At 38.3% G+C, this 20,766-nt stretch overlaps 1 protein-coding gene across 2 annotated transcripts in view; it reads left to right on the top strand.

Annotated features, from left to right (window-relative positions):
* CELF2 (CUGBP Elav-like family member 2) overlaps positions 1-20,442 on the top strand; it is a 243,811-nt gene extending 223,369 nt beyond the window's left edge. For both annotated transcript variants that reach the window (XM_084304250.1, XM_084304249.1), the window contains exons 11-14: positions 5,389-5,568; positions 8,327-8,470; positions 13,800-13,971; positions 15,261-20,442. In XM_084304250.1, the coding sequence (XP_084160376.1) occupies positions 5,389-5,568; positions 8,327-8,470; positions 13,800-13,927 (452 nt within the window). In that variant the 3' untranslated portion in view covers positions 13,928-13,971; positions 15,261-20,442. The remainder of the gene's footprint in view (positions 1-5,388; positions 5,569-8,326; positions 8,471-13,799; positions 13,972-15,260) is intronic.
* Positions 20,443-20,766: the final 324 nt, after the last annotated feature.

Below are 20,766 nucleotides of genomic sequence, written 5' to 3'. Positions count from 1 at the left end.
GGAAGGTAAAAGAAATGTCAGCAGGGTGTCTGGTTACCTATGTTATAAGAGAGGCTCCTTTTTCATTTTGGGAGTCTGAAAACAGGTATATCATCTCAACACACAAAACCTCATTCAGAAATGTCATGGTAAGAGAGGCATGTTTGCCGTAGACATAGTTCTATTAAAATGTCTGTAGGAATTATCAAATTGACTTAAGAGCAGCATACTTGCTTTTAAAATGAAGGCAAATTTTTGGCCTTTAATTTGGAAGTATAAGAGAATGGTGCGGTCAGTCAGCTGTAATACCAGAGCATGGGCATCTATCCTAATACATCTTAAACCCTGACATCCCCTAAGTAGATGGCAATAGCTGATGGAACATTCTTCCTCATTCTCAGCCTTGGTCAAGATTTTCCTGAAGAAGAATTTATTTTGTTTCTGTTATGATGACTTCACCTTTGCCTGAAATGGAAGAGATTGGTCCAGCTGCATTTTTCCCCTCCCTTCTTTTAGCTGCTGTTGTTCCTTGCATTTCCTTCAGCAATGCAAGGAATCTACTTAGTCATTACCAGTCCATGACCCATCATAATGTACCCCCAGGAATGGATGTCCTCCTCAGTACCACTTGCTCACTCTGATGCTCTGCATGATGTCCTTTTTGTCACTGTTACTTGGCTGCTCACCCAATCTTTTTGTTCTGTGATCTCTGGTTGTCATTGTTGGGAGTTGGGAAGGAAGGGGGCTGATGGCTGTCCATGTAGCAATGATGAGTGGTTGCATGGGGCCTTGTGTAAAACAGGTCTTGCTTCTGGCAAGGACATGCATATTTCACACAAGCAAACAACCTCACGGTAAATATGGCTTAAGAACAATTTAAGAAAAGTAAGCACATTAGGCCCTAAAAAGGCCAATGTTTCTTATCTGTTTCTAACTCATTTCAGCATGCCACTGAAAATGGCATGCATGAAAAGCTAACTTATCTACTCTCATGAGCTCTCTTAGTAAGAGGGCTACACTGCCGTAAGTAAGAAAACATTAAATGTCCTTCCCCTGATAAACAGTCATTACCCTTTACATGGTTTATAAGAGGTCACAATATCAAGTGCGGCATACAGCATCCCACTGCTTCCCTCCCACAAGTACAAAGAACCCAGGCACACTGGAGCACTCCAAGATAACATTCCCTTCATCAACATCAAGAATGAATCACCTATGAGCTCTTAACTTTGTGTGGGAATCCTTCTTTTGCGTTCCTTTTAACATTTATTGCTAGGCTGCAAACACAGTTTACATTTCCTCAAGAAGTATTTTCAGGTGTTGTTTGTACAAACTTACCTGCATGTGCCATTTGAAGTATTAATGATGTATTCACAACCTGGTACCAAATTCAAGCTTGTTATAAGCCACCTTTACTTCCATGGACTTGTACTAACAATGGCTTCAGTTCCAAATCTTCTTCATGGATGTTTTTATGGGTGCAGAGTGTGTATGTGCCTAGAATATCTCTATGTATATAGCACACATACTTAAAAATACATGTGGATATGTCTATGTATATGCGAAAGTATGTACATATATGAGAGAGGTCTAAAGAGTAGAAACTGCTTCCTCGTATGCTGCATTGTGGCACCTGTTCCTCTCCGAAGGAGGACCCTGATTATCAACTTCAGTTGTTTGTGATGCTAATGATAGCAAATCATTGTTCCAGTGCAAACAACCTCCCCTGTCTATTTTAATGATGAGCCAGTGCTTTTCCTAGTGACTATTTCTGATCCAGTTGTTCACACTCAGACCTCTCCAGGAGCCTGCCTTCGGTAAACCTCAAGTTCAATGAGTTTGATGTTTCACAGTATGCTGTGGTCACAAACACTCCCGTAAAAGCATTCAAACATTGTTTTGTCATGAAAGTTCCTGGAGTAATTGTGCAGAAAGGCTGGAATTGAGTGACATGCTTCCAGCTGGGGAATTAACAAGAATGATCCAAAGTACCAGCCATGCTGAGCATCACCCCAAAATGTATCAGGAGGTGACACTGGGCTTAGGCATTGATTTACGCAAGGGTTTTGGAGGAGGTATTCTGTTGAAATCATGTCCAAGTATGTGAGATTCACAGGGAGAATGTCCTGCAGGCTGAGCTCACTAGGAGACTTAGTCTGCTTTCTGGATCCTGGCTGTGTCTGGGAAAAATAAACTGGGTTCTGGAAACTAATAGCATTCTCATTGTAGAGAGAAGCATTGTAGAAACATGTCTGGAGACCTTATACTGTAAAGTGAAATCTGGTAAGTCAACTGTCTCCAAGGGTTTGGCAGCAGTTGTACATACTGGGATTCAGCCAGTCACCTTTATTTGTACTTGAAGCATCTAAGACCGTAAATGACAAAACGTTGGTCTGTCTCCATTGGGGCAAGTAAATTTAAATGAAGTAACTTACAAAAAGAATTATGAATAATGAGGAAAAAATAATAAAGAGAGTAGAAGAGTTTCTTTGTAATTAAGAAGGAAAACCATTAAATTAGGATACTGGACAGCTATGACACAGTAGTTGTATGTGAAACCAGGGCAGTCACTTAGCCTTTCTACCCCCATATTTACATCTGTAAAATGGAGATGAAACTGTTCATGACAGATTTGAGGGTGCATGGAAGGCACTTTCAGAGACCTTTGGACTTGCCAAGCATTGTCTCTTCTGTATTATGTAACTCGGAAAAGCAGAAGGCCACAGATGAGAAACTCCAAACAATTATTTCACAAAAGTGAGTAAGAGATCAAAGTTCAATATCAGACTGAGGTGCATTGGTTGAAAAAATACAAAGATGTGTAACTGAAGCTGGATCTTGCATATTTCATAAAAATAAAATAAGATTAAAAAAAAAGGAGAAGAGAAGAAATGCTGACACCTTTCTGCAGATCTGTTTTGCTCAGGAGGGAGGCATATTTAGACACATACTCTGTGGTAGCCATAGCAGTGCCCTTCCCGGAGGCAGTGAGGTGAGCTGAGGCTATCTGTTGGCTGATCTGAAATCATTTAGTGGGAAGGGGCTATTGATTCTAGGCGAAAGAAGGGGGAGGATGCTGCCCACAGCAACACAAAGCATGTTTATCTAATAGGCTGATGACTCACAAAAGATAACGTGTTATCCTAATACTTCCTCTATTATCAGGTTATTTCAACACTATAATAAAGGGAGAGATACAAGTTGTTTTATCAAGAGCCTTTACTTCAGTCAATGCTGTGCGTACACGTGCAAGCGATGACACAAACCTCAGTACAGAAACATCAGAGTAGGTTAAGGTCACGCTCAGCACCAAATTACTGCTTTATACCATCAGTTTGAATTTCCATTTTCAAAATGTCCTGTCCTTTAGCTGTAAGATGCTTCACAAACTATATTGGCTTGCAGGTTTTGTTTTACATCTGGAACCATTAGACAAGAAATAGCTGGCTCTGCTCTGACAGAGGTTTTTGTTCGAAGACATGGCAGCGAGTATCTCCTATCAGGATACAGCAAAGTTCTGAAGTGGGGTGGAGGGGAAAGAGAAATCTTCAAAGTGCAAGACGTTTTATTAAGCAAAGGCTAAGAATATCACATTTCTGTCAAGTGTTTAGTCACACAAATTATAGTAATATCAAAAGGTATAATTTATGCAGTACAATTCTCTTAATTGGCACAGAGTCTGGTGCAGCCAGAAAGGTGCCACTTGAGCAATTGTCCTGATTATCAGAGACTCACAGGAATACACTTTCTGAATCTACATAAGAGATGGAAGAAAACTAGTAGGTCAGTATCTTTATCCTCCTCTGTCAATGCAGGATAATTCCCTCCAGTATCCTTTCTACCACTAAATTACTCATGTGATAAGGTTTATGCTACTTTCCTTGAAGAAGACTGTTTCCCAGACTAATAGATTTCATTGTTAATTCACTATAAAGTGTCCTCTGCTTGATTTCCTCACTTTTCTTCAATTCCACGTAACCCCTTTATTATTGGTCTGAAATTGAGCTATCTCTTTCTTTTCGATATTCTTAGTTTTTGGGGACCACATACAACTCTACCAGTCACTTTTTCACCCATCCTTTTGCCAACAGAAACTCTGCACAGTCAATGTGTAAGAAATGGTCGCAGGTGGTTCCAGATGCCCCCTTTTTCTGGTGACTGCTTTCCTGTACCTTGAGGGGGCTGATTAAGCCCAATTAAGTTGTTTGTGAGCTGTTCACCTAAAAAATATGAGCACAGGATATCTGGTTGGGCATGAAATGTGGCCTCTCTGTCCTGCTGAGCACTTACTCTCCTTCTGACATTAGTCAGAGGTGTGGGCGATGAGGTCTCTGATTCCTGCTCCCCATGACTACCAAGGTAACTGTAATGGGAAATTTAACTTTTTCTGGAATTTCTGGGAAAAAAAAAAAAAAAGAGTTAACATCGTTCATTTTTATATGTGGCTCACTTAGGAGCCATAAGGATGCATAGAAGTAATGGAGAGAGGCTGTATGTAGTCCAGGAGTTTGTCAAAATTCTTTTGCAGACTGCACTATTTGCATGGGTAAGGGATGCCATTTTATGCACAGCTAGCAAGCCTGTCTGAAACTTCTTCCTTGGTGGTCATCCCAGTCAAATTAATCTGTTATTTATCAGGATGTAGAATTGCTTTAAAGAAAAAAAAATAATAAAGCGACTCTGCTTCCAGTGAGGAGTAAAGGAACACATTGCTAGAACCAAATGCTCTTATTTCTTCATGAAAGATGCCTGGTTTGGATGAAGCACTTGCAGTCACTCCAGATGTGCTGCTGTTCATCCATCTGTCCTCACAGGAGTAGCTGGAGGAGGAGGATGGAAGCACACAGCTTCACAGTTCATCTTCCTACCGCAAACCCAAGGGACAAAACCCATCACTGTATGGAGTGTTATTCCAAAAAGCTGTTAATCGGGGTTCTCTGCTGACCCCACACATGCAAAACATCTCTGATACCATGTGGTCATGTCCTGCTGATAAAGACCTGGCCAGAGAGAGTGGGTTTTCTCACAGAATGCTCTTTCCCAAGTAGCCAGATTGCAAGGATGGAGGTTGGGGCGTCCTGCTCTCCCAGCCTTGGATGTCCCCAGCAGAAGCACAGGTGTTGAGGACAGTGGGCAGAGAGGGTTTGGGGAGCACCGAGCTGTAGTACTTGCCAGTAGCAGGCTGCATGCGAGTCCGTTTGACTGTGCAACCGTTGTGCTGAAGTGATCCTGACGCCAGAGTCGTGTTTCTTTGTTTTCAGTCCCATTTGGTGACGCGCCGAGCTGCATGCACTGCCGTCGTTGTCAGTGTCAATATAATACCAACAACTTTCGGAAAGCACTAATGAACAAGTGCAATTTCTTTTCTCTATTGTTGGGTTTTTTGTAAAGTTGCTCAAATGCTCTCAGGTATGGCGGCCCTGAACGGAGGACTCGGCGCAACAGGCTTGACGAACGGTACGGCCGGCACGATGGACGCACTCACCCAGGCCTACTCAGGAATCCAGCAGTACGCTGCGGCCGCGCTGCCCACCTTGTACAGCCAGAGCTTGTTGCAGCAGCAAAGCGCCGCGGGCAGCCAGAAGGAAGGTAAGCACTCGCCCTTCTCAGGATAAGCGACGCTTGGCCAAGCGAGAGCCGTGTCTTGGGTGTGTTTCTTCACAGAGGCTCAGCGAAGGACATCGAGTAGCCTCATCTTTGATGTTTACATTTTCTCCTGATTGGTGGTTTATCATTTTTTCAACCTCTACTGTAAATCACTTTTTTTTACCATCTCTCCTTCCAGCCATACCTTCCTGACCGTTCTTTGTGGTATAAAAGCACCGCTGTGCAAAAAAGCACCAGTAATAAAAAGCATCCCATTATGGGTGACCATCTTTCACACACTTTAATGGTTTCCATTTTCCATGATGATGGAGTTAATTTGATTAGGTTTAAGTTTTTGAGTCAATGACAAGACCTGGCTTTGCATTGAGTGATTCTTTGCTCAATTCTGGGTTTTGTAGGGGAACAACAAAGGGTTTGCCCCTCTCCCTGCACCAGTAGAGCAAAACAAACCTCGGGAAGTTGCTGCTAAGAAAAAAGGAATGCTACTAAATATTTGGTAAAATGAAGTTACCCTTTTTCCCCTCTCCCATTCCCTTGTACACTTCCCAGGCATTTTGGGGTTTCATTTCTGTTTTTACTGCTTTCCCTTCTCTCATCCTAAATTCCAGCTAATTCTAGGAGGACAGGAGAATATTGCATGCTTTCTAAGATTGTATCTATGTTGTCACTACTACTCTTGCCAGGGATAAGCTTTGGAAATAAACCTAGTGTAATATCCTCAAGAGAAAGATTTTTACCCTCTTTTAATATAGTATCATGCACTGCTATGGGATGTGGTGTTTCCTATGAAGACAAATTTGGCATTCCCATAGCTGGCTATTATACAGGGACGCTGTGGAGTTAAAATGTTTATTTTCTCTAAATTTGTTACATCGTTTACTGCTAAAAGCTCAGATTATATTAAATGAAATGATTTTTTTTCAATCAGCTTTTTTTTTTGGGGGGAAATTTTTTGTGTTCTCTGCTTTTGTCTTTCATCTCACTCACTCAGTCAGTGACAACAGACTGACACCAAAACCAAATTGTTTATCTGGTGTCATTGTGCATATTCAGTTTGATTTTTTTTAACTATTTTTTTTCAGTTCATATCAAGTGAAAACTTATTTTTTTATTTTATGAATTGGCAGTGTCTTTTTTAAAACACAGCCTTTTATATGTCTTGTTTCTGTTAGTAACAGGTTACGTTAAGGTGAATAAATTCTATCTTTAAATACTGATGACTATTTTTTGTTTCTTAACATGATTTCTGATGGCATGGTGAAGAGTCTGCAGTGGTTGACGATAACCAAGTACCAAAGAAAAATACTATATCAATATTAAATGCTGAAGCTTAGTGAACTGCCTCATGCATATGCTGTAAACTATTGTTAAGTAAGTTTTGCTTACTATTTTAAGAAATTTTGTTTTCTGGAAAGGATAGTTTATTGGCAGAAAGAAGAAATAAGTTCCAGGTGATGATTTTTTTTCTTTTTTTTTTTTTTTCTCAAAAAATGTTTCTTTGAAAAACATTTTTTTCCAAGCCTTTTATCCCCTGTGCTGTGCAAACATTGCAGCCCTTTCCTTCAGGCTGAGAGAGGGCAGCCAGGCTGGTTACAAGAGAGGTGAGGCTTTGTTACTCTTGCAGAAGGTGTCCATAAATCTGGTATGCTTTCCTCTCCAATCCAGAAAACCACAGACATCACATCTGAGATACACGTAGGTTCCTTTATACAGGGGAATACTCAAGCATGTTACTCGAGATGTGTTTTTACCAGAAATTTTTGTTCTCTTTGTGTACTGATTGTGCTCCTGGTGTCTGTGTGGGAAGGCCACACGTCTGGTTCCATCATAGATCATATTCTTTTAGACATTCATGGCTTACTTCCAGTATGCTACTGCAAGGGAAAAATTGAGCTGGGATTAAAAAAAAAAAAAAAAAATTATTGCTGGGGGGGTGTGTTTAAGCAAATAGCACTATAATGTGTATCTCAAATTTAGGCTCTAAGAAAAATATTCAAAGTAGCTCCAAGTTTGCACCTTTCTTTTCAAACTCAAATTGATGTAAAGCCGCTTTAATTTCAACCCAAAAATTTTATTTTGAACTTTTAAAAAGTAGTTATTTTACAAAGTTTCTCTGGGAGATAGAGCTTTCTCTGGGGAATTCATATTTAAAAAGAGTATGCTTTCTGAAATGAGTCCACACAATTTTTTTTTCTTAGTATCTTTCTCTCTCTGATTCTGCTGATTTCCAAGTCAAAAAGTTTGCTTTGTCTTACCCTTTTTATTCCCATCCCCACCAAGCTCCTGCCCTTTTATCTGTGATGCTCAAATCTGAGCTCAGCTCACTGCATTTCTCTAAGTTCCTGCAACTAAAATTAAGCCAGCAAACCTATGCAGGTGTTTGAGGCAGCAGGGGGCTCTTTGGGCAGATCTTGGGGTGTTGTGAGAGAGTAATACATTGTGTACCTGTTTTCCTAACCTTAATTATCCTGAAAGACACTTGTGTAAATTGAAGAAAGAGGCTGCAGTTTAACTTCTTTTGTAGAAGAGGTATCAAGTGAACACTTTGCAAGATAGGATACTCTAAAGAGCTGCATTTCAGCTCTGTTCCTTTGATGATCCACTTACTGTGCTTCCTTCAAAGTTGGAAAGTGAAATGCTTTCTGACCATCACCTTCAGTAAGTATTATGGGAAAATAGATTAAACGTAGCTCTTGAAATAGCTGTTTTCAGACTTTTGTTTTGTTTTGTTTTCCTAAAGGTCCAGAAGGGGCAAACCTCTTTATTTACCACCTCCCCCAGGAGTTTGGAGACCAGGACATTCTGCAGATGTTCATGCCTTTTGGAAATGTTATCTCTGCTAAAGTCTTCATTGACAAACAGACCAATCTGAGCAAGTGCTTTGGTATGTCAAATTTAATAAATCAAATAGTAAAAACCACATGCACCACTCTGAAAAGGGGTCAGGAAAGAAAATTAACAGCAGTGTGAGAAATGTCATACTGGAATTTCATTCCCAAAATAATGGACTCTTAATCCTCAAATGAGAGGAAAGATGCACAGGCAAACTAGTTCTAACTAAAAATTGGCTGTGAAAAAACAATAATAATCTTCCAGTCTGACATCTCGCATGAATGTGTCAAGTACATGAAACTAATTACACCCTATGTGGGGGAATGTCATTTAGTATACTATTAAGCTGCCTTATTATGGATACCTAATTATTCTCTATTGTATAGCTGAGCCACTTAAAAATGCTCTATGTTTAACCCATTACTTCTACATTACAGGAATTTCTTTCTTCTGAATTAAGTACAAGATTGTGCAATTAGTGTTTGAATGGTGTGTACATGTAGTTCAGAACGTTTTACAGACAGTTGATGTCTAGATATGCAGCTAGAGCTGCGGCAGGCAAGCTCCAATACATTATGAAAGGTAGCATCTCCCCTTACCTTAGGGTGGGGATGAGGGGAGTGTCAATGTCAAGTTTTCCAGGGAATGCTTTAGGCTGTCAGAAAACTAGATGGCAGCAGAGGAGAAGATGATATGTTGGTATAAAACAATTTCTAGGGTTGGTCAGATAGGCTGATGTCCTTTGAATGACATAGGTGCACCAGTTCAGTGCCTCAACAGAGAGGAAAACAGAAGGTGACTGAGTGGCAACCTGTTAGATCGTTGGTCTAATGATTGTGGTTTTAATGCAAGACATGAGAAGGGTCTTGGAGGACAGAATCTCTTAAAGAAAAGTTTTGTAAGGTTTGACCTAAAATACCGGGGCTTCCAGCGAAATGACAACTCTTTCCCAGAGTAAAGGAAAGCAGCTGTATGTATGACAAATTAGTAACCAGTCAAGACAATCCCTTTAGTTTCCAAAACTCCTTTGTACTGACAAATGTTGCTCTTTGCACAGCACCATCACTTAATTTTCAAGTGTCCCCATTAACCATAATACATGTTTCTTAGCTTGCATATCATTACTTTTTTTTTTTTTTTTTTTTTTTTTAATCTAGGTTTTGTTAAAATGTGTCTGTCTCAGTGTTTGTCTACATGAGGTCCATTCAGGAACAGCTATTGGGCTTTAACCCATTTTAAAAGAGATGAATTTATCTAAACAGACAGTACCCAACCAAGAGCAGCATCTATCAGGCTACTCAGAACTACCTACTGCACAGGAATTCAAGCCATACCACAATCTGAGTCTATTGCACCTGACAAGCCCATAGTACACCTGGAAATTTAATTCACTTTGCAGATAGCGTGTGATATTCTTTCTGCATTTTTCTTTATTTTTTAGGTCCTGTTTAAGCTTTACAAAAAAATTGCTCATATTTAGACTAATACAGTACAGCATGTTTCTGCAATGTGTTAAAACAGTCCCTGAGGCTGTAGCAAATTTGAAAACTGGAATTGAAAAGGACTCCCTATTGATCTGGAGCCAGTTCAGTTAGTGTGTTGGGGTGACAAAATCACTGTTGAGGTCTCCAGGAACCTTGATGAAATGTCAAATCAAGCTGTGTTAATCGAAATGCAGCAATTGTGATCACTACTGAAAAAAATGTAGATTAGTTTGGGCAGGCAGCTCAATTCATCAACTCGCTTCCCACACTTGTTTTTTGTGGGTTTCCTTTTACTGTTCGATTACCTACCTACACATTTCTCTGGGTTTACGGGACACAAATACCTAGCTTAGAATGATGAACTGAGGTTATCTTGTTTGAGGGGAAACAGAAGGGTCAACACCCAATGGATGGAAGAGTCCTCTGTCTTTTTGGCATTAGTCAGGTTTCAGTAACATTGCAATTTCTCATTCTTCCTCCCCAGGTATTCTGCCAGCAGTTGAGAGAGTTCTGCTTTAAAAACAAAAAGTACTGCAGTGGCAGAGGAAGTTGAGATTTTCTGATTCAGTAGGTGTGAACAGCACCTGTGTGATTCTGTTAATCACAGGCAAAGCCAAGATTAATCCTGCTAGTTTAACATCCCTGCATGCATCACCTCAGCTTTTATTGGCAAGAATCATCTATTTGTTGTTTCAGCCCCAAACTTGTGTTTCAAAAAACTTTCTTTTTTTTTCTCTGTATTCCCACCAAAAGCTGAGACAGTAGTACATCTGAATTACCCATTTCTCACTGGTACCGCTAATGCTCATTGCTCATGGTGCAATCTGGGTTTGTTTCTCTTTTTTTGTTGGATTGGGTTGGTTTGGGCTTTTTTGGAAGTCAAATTGCGGATGAAAAGAGATTGAACACTAGAAAGGTGAAAAGAGTGTCCAACACTGTCCGCTGGCTGAATTTGGATGGGAAGATTTGTTCCAATCTCAGAGTAGTGATACACAGTGATGAGCTTTTATGTAACACTGCTTCTCAAAATGAAAAATTACTTTTATTTGCAGAAAATGAGCTTTGGTGTTATTTGCTTTCTTGTCCATCTCAGTTGAATGCTCAAGAGATTAAATGGTAATGAGGATGACAGGACAGTCCATCTACCCCTGGAAATACTTTTTCATGAGCTCTCATGAGCTCTAGTTGATTCCACAGACAAAGGGTTTCACTCTTTAAGCTTCTCTCTTGCCTTTCATAAAACTTACAATAACAGAAATGAGAGAGTAAAGTAAGGCAGGGGAGGGGGGACCCAGTGACATCCCAGCGTAAATGCAGTCTGCCTCATAACAAATTTGCTACTCAAATGATGAAAAATATTTATCCTGGTTACAGAGGTACCAAGAGATTTAAAACAAAAATCAGAATCATCATGACAGGGGCTTTGCAAATTGATAAGAAACATCATCCCATCCCCACGTAACCTGCAGTTTAAATTTCAGACCAAAAAAAATGATGAATGGATGCAATCAGAAACAAATAAAGGGAGAGAATGTCATATTCCTTCACAAGCTTTGTAAGTGAAGGTTCTTGATAAGGGATAAGATGAAAGTGCAACAGGCTAATGTAGATAGAGCATTCTGTGCATAGAGACAAATTGTGAAGCAGGATAACAATTGAATGATAAAGGCTGATTCCACTGATGCAGCACAGAGGATGTATGTTTGAATTTGTGGCTGAGTCAAGGAAACTATTAAAGAGACATAGAATGAAGTGACTTATTACATCCCCTGAAAGGTAAGCATAGCCTAAGCTAATTGTTCTTCTGTCAGCACGGGAGAGTCTGAGTTGGTGACAAGAGAGGTGGGTGGAAAAGCCACCTCAGGGCGCGCTTGCTTCTCTTCATTCACCATTCACAGATGCCACCTGATGACTAGTTTAGATCAGTTGCTTAACTTTCAGGTCACCATGACTAGCTAAGATAAAAAGGAACTAAGATGATGAGAGGTTCATAGCAGAAAACTATTCAGAATGCACTCAAGAGAACAACGTGAAGGTCAGAAGGCCGTAGAGGAAACTGCTGAATTGTCGAGGTAGGTAGGAGTAGCTTATGGAGGTTATGGAGTATCTGCCCGGAAGGTGCTACAGCTGCCTTCTAACTCATGGTAGGTTGCTTTTTCTTTCTGTCCCTGAGGAAATCTTACAGCTCAAGGCTGAGATCTGTGAGCTGATGGAAGTAGACAGAGGAGTGCAGTGCTAAGGCAGTGATTGGAGTCGTGTGAACAGATAAGATCTCCTACAGGAAGACAGGGGAAGGAAAGGAAGAGGGTGATGAAGTTCCTCAGGATATGGTAATAATATTCAGAGGAAATGATCAAGTGAAGAAAGTGAGGAAGTGACAAGTTACTAAAATCAAGGAAGATATGGAGGAATATTTATTATCCCTTAAGGAGGTAATGAATAATCAACCACAGAAGAGCATGAATCAAGCATATTGGCTTTGGCCGGGAGAAGGTCTACAGAGATTTAAGTGAGAGGCTTTTTGAGTGGAAAGGAGCAGAAGTGAGCCTGAATTGTCAGAGAAGAGTCTTAAGTAAATAGTTTGGTGAAGTCGATTTAAGGTGAACCGTAGGGAAGGTCTGTGAAGGAGGGAGGGCAGACAGGGACCAAATGACTTGTTAAGAGGCTTTTTTCTTTACAATGGGCAAAGTGTATCATTCTGACACTGAAGAAGGAAGAGGGCAACAGTGCGAGGTAAGCAAGAGCCATAAAAGAGCAGGTTAAAATGACAGCAAAAAGAGGTTGTGAATCAGAAAAGGATGCAGGCACTAAGCACAAATGAAGAAAGCATGTGGAAGACAGGAGCTGAGCAGCTTCCGTGTTAGTACTGAAAACAAAGTGTGGGGGAGCCATGCTTTAACAGGGTGAAGGGATATGTGTTAAGTCAAATTCAAGTGGAAAGGAGAGGGAGCATTTCAAAGCCGATGCATAATAGCAGGCTGGAATGCAGTGGTAATTAGCCAGAGCAGAGGCAGAGCAGCAGTTAGGCGAGCTTTGCAATTACAAGTGGGAGGCCCAGATATGAAAATGAATTTTGAGCTTCCAGAATCAGGGAGATTTGAGTCCATTATGAACAGAGCTTTTTTTGTCTCAGGGGGAAAAGAAAGCTGAGCCAGGCCAGCCATTCTGAATTACCCGAGCAAGCATTATCCCCCTAGTTAGTGCTCGCAGCTGAGGAGCAGAAGATCTGGAGTTCTCATCAAGCCCTGCCATTGTCTTTATGATGTTGCTTAATTTCGATCCTTGCATACCCCTTTTGGGACCAAGAGGCTGAATTAATTAACATTTAATGTACCTTGAGATCTTGAACTGGAAGGAGCTGTAAAAATACAAAATATTAATATTGCAACTGTCCCAGTCTGGGCCCAAGGAGATGACTGAATAATACCACCCAGGCCAGTGTACGTGAACTCACATTCAGATGCTCAAATTCATACAGGCATCCAAGTTTGGGTTTTGTTTCTGTAACCAGGTCTTCTGTTTCATCTTCACATGTACAGACTGGCCTCATAGTACTTCCTAATAGGCTGGGAGATGTGTAGATATTACAGTGAAAAGTGTTACAGTAATAAATATCTACAGTCTCTAAGGTAGGTAGATAAAAAACAGATTGGGAAACTGCATTGCACCAAAACTGGCCAACTGCATCCCAGCTAGGAAAGAAATATTATGAAGGTAAAAGGGAAGGCGAAGGGAAAGGGCGAGGAAATGGGCTATGGAGTGTGATCAAAGAAATAATTGAAAGAGAGGTAAATGTGTCAAATAAATAGTAATAATAAAATCCTAACAAAAAGCCTTCTGGAATTTGTTCTAACCTACAGTTCGCTTTCTCTCCCGCCTCCGTTCTGTGTCTCGTAGGTTTTGTTAGCTATGACAATCCAGTCTCTGCACAAGCTGCTATCCAGGCTATGAACGGCTTTCAGATTGGCATGAAACGCTTGAAGGTTCAGCTGAAACGCTCCAAAAATGACAGCAAACCTTACTGATCTTAACCCCAGATGCTTACTGCTCTTATTTTAGCTTTCTTAGGGTAAGTCCCATGAGCAAACCTGTCCTCTGCAGGGGGGTTAAGAGAGAACATATAGCCAACCTTCACCAAGAGACAGTTATTTTTACAGTTACCACTTCCATTTCCCCACTTGTCCTTACTACACTTGGCTCCCATTTCCTTGCCAAGTAATTACTGAGTTGTGTTACTGTATTTTGTTTTGCAGCATAATTTATCTCCTTTTTAACAAATAAACGTCTTGAAATTCAAAGCAACACACACACACACAAAAAAAAAAAATGTGCAATTTAACTCTGTGAACCCTGGTGCCATTAGCACACAATAAAAGTTGTTTTCTATGGTTGGATCCTATTTTACCAGGGTGGCACCAGCAGTTTATAGGTTAAAGAAAATGGCCTCATGCCAGTTGAAGCACTTATTTTGCAACAAGAAAATTGAAACAAGTCTTTCCACTACATCAACTTGTTTTTTGAGAAGATTTGATTTTTTTTTCAGTTCAAAACAATGTGTTGTTATATATTAGTCTGATTTTACACTGGTCGTCTTTATATTTCACTTTTTTTTAAGTTCTTGTTTTTTTGGAAAGGATTAATGTAAAAAAGATTTAGAGATCTGTTTCTAAAGCTACAGGGTTTAAAATAAAAAAAAAATAAAATAAAATGAGTGACAATACTTGATGTTTCTTGAGAGATAAATTTAATAATAATAAAAAAGAAAGCCACAGGCCTGTAAATTTTATTTGTAAAAAGCATTTCTATTTTTATACAAAATTTTTACTGCCTCAGAAATAATGGAAGTTATTTATTGCCTATTGTTAACTTATTGGATACCTAAAGAGCAGCTCTCTATGCTAGCTAGATCCTTTGAAGTAGTCTCTAGAGTAATTGTGCCAAGAATGGGCGCTTTTTCACTGTTGAACCCTACACCCTTTACAGTTCATGCTTTTATCCTCTTGTTTGTATTTGTCTGGTTATTTTGTTCGTAGTTTCCATTACCTAGTTTAAAGTTCAGTTGTCTGACCTTTTTTCCCTCCCCGTACCTTTATGTTACATTTGTAGAAACTGGTTCTTTCCTCTCTTTTCTCCCCAAAGACGAATCCATTCTCTCTGACTCTTTTCAGATGGATTCTTTTGGGGTTCCATTGTGCTGTTGTTGACAAGTATTGTAAGTTAATGCAAATTATGTGAACAGCTCATAGACTCTACTGACAAAAGATTTGCATTAGTTTTCTCCTGCACCCATAAAAGTGATTTTGTTTGTGCTGCATAGATTCTATGTAACTTTTTTCCTCTTCCTTGTTTTTTCCCTAGACATCTCCATGCCCGTTAGCCCATCGTTTGCCTAGCATGTCCCTGTGGCGTCTCAAAAAAAAAAAAAAAGTTTCATCGTCCCGTCATTGTTTCTGATGTCTTTCTGACCTCACATCATATTTGGTTCTCCTACTGACCTTTGATCTAGTTTGACCTTTGAAATTTGCATGTGACCTCATCTAGCTATGAATTCTGGGAAGTCAATGTGAAAAAACATTGCTGCATTCATGCAAGACTGAAATTTATTATTAGATAAATTAATGATAGGATTTAAAAACAACCTGTGGCAAAATGTTTTTTCTTTCTTTCCTTTTTTGTTTTTCTTTTTTCCTTTGTTCTATTTTTTTTTTTCATTTCGTAAAAAAAAAATAAAAAAAAAAACAGACTTGAAAGTATTATACAGGGATTGGCATTCTGCCTGGTCACTGGTGACAATAGCAATATGTGTCCAGAGGCACAGAATGTTGGTTTCTAACAGACTACTTCCAAAACAGTTTGAGAAATAAAACTGTCTGATTTTAAGTCTCTAGAGGTCTGTAATAGTTTTTACATTTTTCAGGCAGTGTAAAGTTTTTTGATAAGGCCATTTTAGGTGGCTCACTTTCTCATTAAAGTATATATATAGAACCACTTTTTGTAGATTAGTATAAGAAAATATTTACCCTGTTTTAGGGCAAATGCTACCTACTTGTGTCACCTTTTGCTGAACTGACTCACAGTTAGACAATCCATGGTTTAATGCACATGAAATTACCTATATTTTATACTGTTTCAATGTACAGAAGAAAGGTTACTGTAAAATGTGTTACGTTGGTGCTTCTGTGAATTAAGTTGTGGTTTCATCATGAGTCTTACGGTCTTAAGTGTTCTATGTTTATAAAGACAAGTTTAAAATTGGTTTACTTGAAGAACAAGAACAAAAACAAGATTCAAAAAAAAAAAAAAAGAAAAAAAAAAGTTGTTTGCTTAAAAAAATGAATTTCATGTGAAAAATTAAAAAATATTCCAGAATAAGTTTGTGTTGGCTTGTGACGCATTGATGTCATTTTTTTATTGTGAACAATTTAGATGTGTTTGTGTTCAGCAAAATGTGATCGGTTTTTCTTTTAAAGAAAAAAAAAAAAATCAGTGAAACTATAGTGCCAAATTCCAAAGGTACTTTCTTCCTAGAGCTTCAGTGTGTTTCTTGTGTGAAGTAATTTGATAACATGGGTATTTTATTATGTGTTTTGTATAAATCCCTAATATTTAAAGAAAAAGAGGTTAAAAAGTTTGTTAACTTGCTATCCTGTGGTCTTGTTGCCTGAAATTGTTATTGTTTGTTATTTCTCTTTGATGTTTTTTGTAAAACATTGTATAAGTGCCCATGTTTCACTTTTTTAACCACTCTGCACACATCAATGCTGTGAAAGCAAACCTCACAATGTATTTTCTTCATATTGTATGGAAACCTCTAAGGTGAGAAAGTTTTGAACTTTTAACCCTTTCCACCCAGAGCTGTCTTGAGTGTTAATACCTTTTATACATTCACCATTTTGCTGTTTATTTTTATATATATATCTATATCTATAAATATATATATACTTAGTTTTTTGTGGTTTATTTAATACATGGTTGAAATCAGAACAATGCACAGGGCAGATCTGAAGGACAAAAATATTTTACTGCTGTCTAAATTTCTTCTGTATCTATAACTAAAATTATTTAAAACAGTAATTAACTTGTGGTTTTCCTTTTTAGATTTTGGGGATTTTGTCTTTTCTTAAAGAGCTTTTAATATGCTGCTGGAATATGCTATTCAGTATTAATAAAATAAAAGAAAAATAAAACAATTCTTTAATTATCTATTGTGTGAACCACTCCCAGAAAGGAGTGGTAAATCCACCATTTGAAAATCGTGAGGAGAAAAAAAATATTTTTGTAATTTAAATAAATGAACTTTTGCTTAAATCAGATGCACTAGATCTTCCTGGGTGAAAATTCAGCATGCACTGCAGTTAAACTACTTTTTATGGATAAAGTTTACATACACTGTAATGTTTGGTGTTATCTGCCATTATCTGTAACGGCAATATATTGGCTTACTCCTGCAGACACTCGTATAGAGAAGAGTAACTTTACTCGTACAAGTAGTCCGTGGGAATACATATGTGACTGATGTGGGTGTTTGCTGGAGGAAGCTGTGTGTAAGGAACCAGAAAAGAGATGCTGGTAGCCCTTTCACTGCCTTGTAAGTCTGATTAGATTGCATTTCTACCGCACACGTAGTGACCAACAACCAAATTTGGTTCTTTGCTACCGGTATAGCAAATTCATTGCCAATCCAATGCGTGTGAGCAGCAGTACTTGCTACTGATGATAAAGTGCCATACCTTCTTCCTATTTCTGATTATATTCAAAGCCACCTAAAATTAAAAACGAAGCCCTATATGAACAACATCAGCTGGTGCACTCTTGTCTCTCATCCCCAACTTAAATGCTTCTTTATGTAGAGCCCTGGGATGGAAAGGACTAGCCTCTAGTGATGCAAAAAAGTTTCCTTCGTATAGCACATGCACTTATAAATAAGTGATCTATACTTTTCTCACATTTTTACTACTGCTGGGGCCTTCCTACACCCTTTGAGGGCTATTTTGTACTACTTGCAGCAATTTTGCATATTCAAAGTATCATCTCACGTACGTTATATTATATATATGTACATATATATATAATATGAGATCATCATTTGGATTGTTTAGACTGTTTCACTAATTTATCCTCATTGTACCCACTGTATAAATTTCCAAAGCTTTTTTAGATGCCCTAGTGTGTCCTGCGGGTTTACCAGTCCAGTGAGAGCGGTGATGTCTTTGGTCATCAGGCAGTGTAATTTGGTATCAGCCGCAGACCCAAGCGGTTGCCCCAAATCACACTACACAAGACATTGGCTTAGCAGTGGGAGAGGAGGAACAGTTCAGGATTTCCAGGCAACCGAGATGGGTCCATCTTGAAATTTATTTATTTTTTAAATCAAATATAAAAATGAAAACCCAAACATACACCTCCGTGGAGACAAATTATCTACCAGTTCTCTTTCAAAATATTGAAAGGAAAAAGCTGCAAGGGTGCAAGGGCCTAATAAGAGAGGAAGAAAAACAAGGGAAATTGCTTTACAAAATTCTAATCAAAAGACTACACTAGTTGCTTTTTTTCAAACAAATTAGCTAATTGTGATGAAATGGCAGTCCTCAAAGGAGTAACAAGTTCATCTTTCTTTCACCATAGGGGTTACAGTTCCTTGGCTTGTGCTACTCTGGAATCATTTTACTGTTTCTGTTTTTATTATCTTAAGTGCTAATTAACGAAAGGAAAAAATATCCTGTAGTTTCATTACCTTTTTGGATAATGTCATACAAAAAAAAAAAAAAAAAGAAAAGAAAAAAAAAACTATGTATTTGTGTTTTTTTTGTGCTGTGAGAATTGTTGTTTGTAGATTAATAATACTATCATTTTGTTTAGAATTACAAACTAGTTTTTAAGTATTGTCTGAGAAAAGCCAAAGTTAATGCAATCTAGTGGAAACTGTAAGACCATTTGAGTATTGTTTCTGTTTTATTGATGCATTTGGATTTTGTTGTTTGATGGAATTTGAGCCAAAAAAAAAAAAAAAAAAGAACAAGAAAAAAAAAAAAAAAGCAGGCTTTCATATTTCTACAACCTGACTGTACTTACTTACGCATTTTGTACCAGTGGAACTTTTTATACTGGAGATTAAAAACAAATGGAAATTTTTGTGGCTTACTCTCGTGGGCCCCCTCGATCATGACTGATTTTCAAGTTTGATTTCTGGATGGTAGAAAGAGAGTTGGTTTTGTTTAGAGAATTAAAAACTTTGGCTTGATTTCTTTTTTTCCCTTTGCTTATATCTAGTGTTTAGAATTTTGTCTTAACAAAAGCGGTAAGTTTCACTTTTTATTCTGTATCGTGCAGTTACACAATAAGGTAATTAGAATTAGGAGTACTCGGTCACTTTGCGTGGATAAATGTATTAGTTAAAACGTTAGGGGTTTGCTTTTTTGCTGTTTAGATCAGAGTTTTTTCTGATTCTTCTGTCCTCATTGTGAACATAACCGTGTAGTTGAAACAGTCAGACTTATTTTTGTAACGTATGTTATTGTGTGATGCAGTTTTTTGCTTCTGTCTCCAATATTAAACCATTTTCCTAATACTTGTCTCTCTACTTTGTGTCTTGTATTGTTGGTGGTCATTATGTGTTGGTAATACATCTACACACCTCACTGTTTCACGTTCCTGTTTTTTTTTTTTTCTCTATTTGTTGGTTGTGTACAAAAGATACAGTCGATTCCACCTAAGTGAATATCTGATTGGGGGGCAAAAGAGGATTTGTGCATTTTAGACATGTTACAGTTTCTTTGATATTTTTTTCTCTCTCCCTCCCCCTAGTCATGCCTTATCACTTGGATAATCTGTCTAAGCAGGAAGCATTTTAAATGAGTTTCCTGCAAAGTCATATGGAAGATAGCTTTTGCTAGTCTTCTAACTGCAAAAGCTTATGCACACAAACACACAGAGAAATCAGAAGCCATGTGAAAAGATTTTTGCTGACATTTCAGTCAGTCTGCAAAACGCGGATTATGGTGATCAATTCTTCCTAGTCATTTAAAAAATACTCTGCCGCTACTTCGCAGAAGCGTATGAAACATTCAAGAAAATATAGCCTTGGGATTTCTTCCAGACTGCACAGTAATCTGATGGCATATGGTGTTAGTCAAACTCCTTAGAAACTAATCACAGCTTAACTAGGGCTATGAGAGCCTGCAAAAGCCTACCAGGTAAACGAGCTTGTTATGTGCAGTTATACATATAATAATTTAAAAATAAAATCCAAGTGAGCACAGGGAGACTCTATTAAAGCCAGTGGAAGAATTAAAAAAAAAAAAAAAAAAAAAAAGGAAAAAAAAAAAGTAAGAAAATAAAAGAAAAGGAAACACGAAAAAAATCCCCTGTTGTTCAAATGGGTGATATTTTTGCTGTGGGTTTACAAAGCAGATCATTCTCAGCACTGGCTAATAGTATTACACAAATCTCAAAAGGGACAAAAGAAATACCATAGCACTTTTTTTTTTTTTTTCCTAGAGTTGGCTTTTAGCTTTTTTTGTTTTATTTTTCCATTTCCTATAATTTTTTTTTTCCTCACAAGAATCTCTCTGCTTTCCCCCATATCTACCACAATGAAATAAAAGCTGCGAAAGAAAAATATCCATGTTGTTCTGGTTTACAAAAGTCTCTTCTCTCCTCTGTCTGATCACAGATGCAAAGCTTACAATTTGGAGAGGGGAAAACAAAACCAACAAAGCCAAAAACCAAACAAACAAATAGAAAAACAAACCCAAGGAGGAGAGGGAAGCACTGGCAAGTGCTCTCTGGAATTCAAGCCATATGCCCACTCCCCTTTCCTTTGTCCCACTTTCTGTGATGCTCAGGAATCGAAGACCACTTAAAA

Source organism: Netta rufina (genome assembly GCF_964035555.1).
Source record: "Netta rufina genome assembly, chromosome: 1".
Taxonomy (NCBI): domain Eukaryota; kingdom Metazoa; phylum Chordata; class Aves; order Anseriformes; family Anatidae; genus Netta; species Netta rufina.
Note: the sequence above shows the minus strand (reverse complement) of the source record. Positions and strands in the feature narration are given on the sequence as shown.